Source organism: Cynoglossus semilaevis, chromosome 20 (genome assembly GCF_000523025.1).
Source record: "Cynoglossus semilaevis isolate Cse_v1.0 chromosome 20, Cse_v1.0, whole genome shotgun sequence".
Taxonomy (NCBI): Eukaryota; Metazoa; Chordata; class Actinopteri; order Pleuronectiformes; family Cynoglossidae; genus Cynoglossus; species Cynoglossus semilaevis.
Window position 1 is genome coordinate 5,475,341 of NC_024326.1, and position 3,462 is coordinate 5,478,802.

General features: G+C 44.2%; 2 protein-coding genes across 2 annotated transcripts in view; both read left to right on the forward strand.

The window, feature by feature from the left end:
* The window catches only part of LOC103396213 (cadherin-24-like), a 31,513-nt gene extending 31,220 nt beyond the window's left edge, over window positions 1-293 (forward strand). The window contains exon 10 of the mRNA XM_025052427.1: window positions 281-293. Coding sequence (XP_024908195.1) covers window positions 281-293 — 13 coding nt within the window. The remainder of the gene's footprint in view (window positions 1-280) is intronic.
* Window positions 294-868: 575 nt separating this feature from the next.
* Window positions 869-3,462, forward strand: part of LOC112488729 (uncharacterized) — a 4,889-nt gene continuing 2,295 nt past the window's right edge. Inside the window, exon 1 of the mRNA XM_025066340.1 lies at window positions 869-1,370. Within this exon, the coding sequence (XP_024922108.1) occupies window positions 945-1,370 (426 nt within the window). The 5' untranslated portion in view covers window positions 869-944. The remainder of the gene's footprint in view (window positions 1,371-3,462) is intronic.

The window sequence follows — 3,462 nt, forward strand, 5'->3', positions numbered from 1 at the left end:
TTTTTTTACTTCCAACCTGTACACATGATTTTATAGGCCAACGTTTGACTTGAGCTAAATTATTATATTTCTGAAAACTTTAGCATTCGTCACTTACTGTTTAGCGGTTTCTCACTACATTTAGGGTCAACTTTTTTTTTTACCAACATTTTCATTCTACGAGTCATTTTTCAGCCACCCTGATCGTACGTTTGTCGTACGAGTATATATTTTTTGCTCAATGATACTATAAATTTCAAAATTGAAATATTTTTGCAATTCTTTTCCATTTTCTAAACAGATTTTCCCGCTGAACTCTTACATATATTTATTATATTTATTACGATGATATTGTTGTTGAACGATATTTTCATCCGCCGTTCCTAACGACGTTCCTTGAAGATTTACCGTGGTTAAATGATCTAACGGTGTTTTAATGATCAAAGGTCGCTGAGGTTTTACATCACACCGTGGATTTGGCTCCAACACAAACATTTATTAGTTCATTATAATGAAATACATGATGTAGCAGAGCCTGTGCCAACGTGCATAATGTACTGTGTACCATAATATTGAAGTATGAATAATTAAATACCACATTCTATAGGAGCACGCGTTCAATTCCACTCACGTTTAAAAATCAATCACCCGTCGTGTTTCAGTTCAGGTTTAACAAAAGCTTCTTTTTGGTTGCACTAAATAAGAGCAACAGCAGCCACACACTGTGAATATACTGCTCCACGGAGCATCGGTGCCAAGAACTGTTGTGCCATTGGCACCAGTGGAGAAAGTGTTGGCCAGGAACTTAAGAACATTTATTCACGATCTCTCTCTCTGGTCATAAAATGTTACGTAAACAAAACACAAAACACTTCAGTTGGTTTTTTTGTTTGTTTTTTTGCAGACGTTACTCACACCGGGCCCAGGAGAAAGGTCGCACCTACAGCTGGGCTCAGAACCCCGGCATGGATCACAACTACTCCGGACCTGGAGGGGCGCTGTACGGACGCCTCTGCTACAGCAGCCACACTTTGCCTGTTCTGCGAAGAGCACCAGGGGGCGCCTTTGAACCGGGCCTGGCTGAGCTGGGGTATCGCTTCCCTGGAGGCCAGCCTGACCACTCCCTGGTCATCCAGAACCAGGCGGCCATGGTGGGGACCATGGAGTCGGGGGCAGTTTACATCGGCGCTGCGGACCTCGGTGTGGGAAGTCGAATAGGAAGTTGCGCGGGGAGCCGCGACGGGACGGCGCCGAGCGGAGTCAGCACGTCAGACGGAGGGACCCCGAGGACCTGCGACAGCCAGGAGAGAGGAGGGGGGACGAGAGCTGGGAGCAACTGCACTGAGGGCAGCGGCGAGGACAAGGTGAACCACGGTCAGGATGGAGACTGGGTAAGAAAAAGAAATCATTTACTAATTCAGAATTAACACAGAACGGTGACACCAGCTGTTAGTTAGCAGTAACCAGAGCAGGTTGATCCGTGTCAGTCACATCACATCCCATAATATGATGCCCACTCATCATGTTCTTCACTCTTTTTTTATGTTTTTTTTTTTCATTTTTCATTTTGATTTTCTCATTACGAGTGAGCTATAAGCGAGAGCGTAGTACAATAACAGAGTCAGCAGCAACAAGTGAAATCAGCACCACGGACAGCTCAGCTTAAAAGTATTAAAGAAGAGCCGCATCTCTTCAATTATTAATACAGAGAAAATGAAAAAGGAATAAATAAAATAAATATTTATTTTTAATTTATTTTTTCAACAGGGAAAACTGCTAAAAAATTTAGTGTAAAAAGTGTAAAAACATTTTCTATTTAATGACTCATTTATGTACAGTACACAAAAAAACCCTGTATATAAATGAGGCAGCGTCCAAGTTGACAAGGTCACATGACTAAATCTAAATAGGATCTCACATCTGGATTTGAAAACCTTTTCCTGACAAAGACCGGGGTCTGAAGGTGTTGGCTCCAAATGTTTAAAATGACTAAAGAAAATGCTTTCGTTTTTACCGCTACTCCGTCCGTTTTTTTTCTTTTTTCTTTTGTTTTCCCGAGGCTTAAATTTCCATCCGTGGTATAAAAAGACCAGCTCCAGTCCCTCATGTGTTTTTAATGGTTCAAACCTCTGCTCACTGCAGCCATTTAGCCCCAGTGAACTCATGTGGGACACATGAGGAAATGCTGGCTGGGTAGAAGCAAATCATTTGTCTTTTGAGAAAGAAAAGAAACGTAAAGTTAGTGTCAGAAACTTTTTAATCACAGCTGACAGTGAAGTTGTGACTAATGATAAAGAGTCGGGACACGAGGCGATGAAGAAGTCTTCGTTAGCTCCAATGAAGATCAGTTCATCTTCGTCGGGAATTGGACACAACCCACGAGTTTGTACACCAAAACTGGGCCAGTGGTGTCTCTAAACTCTGTGGAGGATTGTGGGTGACAGAGAAAAGTCCAGAGAGAAAAATGAATGAGCGTCACGCCATCACGATGACGGCCGCGGGTTTTTTCTCACCGCAGAAAAACGGAGGTGGATTTTTTTTTTTTTGGTGCATGACTTTTTTGTTTAACTCACCCTGTAATTTATCAGCAGAGTTGAGTTTATGCAAAAAGTTTGGTGTGAAAATTATTATTGTCACTACGTCGCCGTGTAGCAGTCAAACCGCAGTCAGCACTTTCTGCCAGAGGGGGAACGTTTTCACTAATGATATTCCTCCTTCAGGATCCGTTCTGCCAGTGTTGAACAGTGAGTGTGACACTGGCAAATGAATGGACCCCGTCCTGTGACACAGTTTTTAACATTCACAGAGTTGGAGGGAGGAGGAGGAAGTGATCGATGTGCCATCGAGCCAGGAATTAAGATGAAATTGGCTTGATTAAAAATAAATGGCCGAAGTTGAATGCATTAACTGTGGATGAATCACTGTGTTATAATGTGGAGGAGGCGACGTGATACAGTGGAGTAATCAGCACGTGCACTTTACTGTAGTTGAACATGAACACGTTACTGCAGGGCCTGGAAATGCAGATATGGTTTAAAATATTTTGTTACAGAAGGAGGAACAGCAGAGACGAGGCTGTGGGGGAGACGAGGCTGTGGGGGAGACGAGGCTGTGGGGGAGACGAGGCTGTGGGGGAGACGAGGCTGTGGGGGAGACGAGGCTGTGGGGGAGACGAGGCTGTGGGGGAGACGAGGCTGTGGGGGAGACGAGGCTGTGGGGGAGACGAGGCTGTGGGGGAGACGAGGCTGTGGGGGAGACGAGGCTGTGGGGGAGACGAGGCTGTGGGGGGGGTCATTTATTCACATCAGCAGATTTATTTTCTGCTGCTCATTATCTTTTCTGTGTTTTTCCTTTATTTATTAAGCCCATTGCATGGTTCTTCTTCTATTTAATTTCCAAATATTTTATCTCTCAATCACTTCACCCGCCCTCCCCCCTCCTCCCCCCTCATCTCCCGACAACAGTGCAGTGGTAGCTCATTCT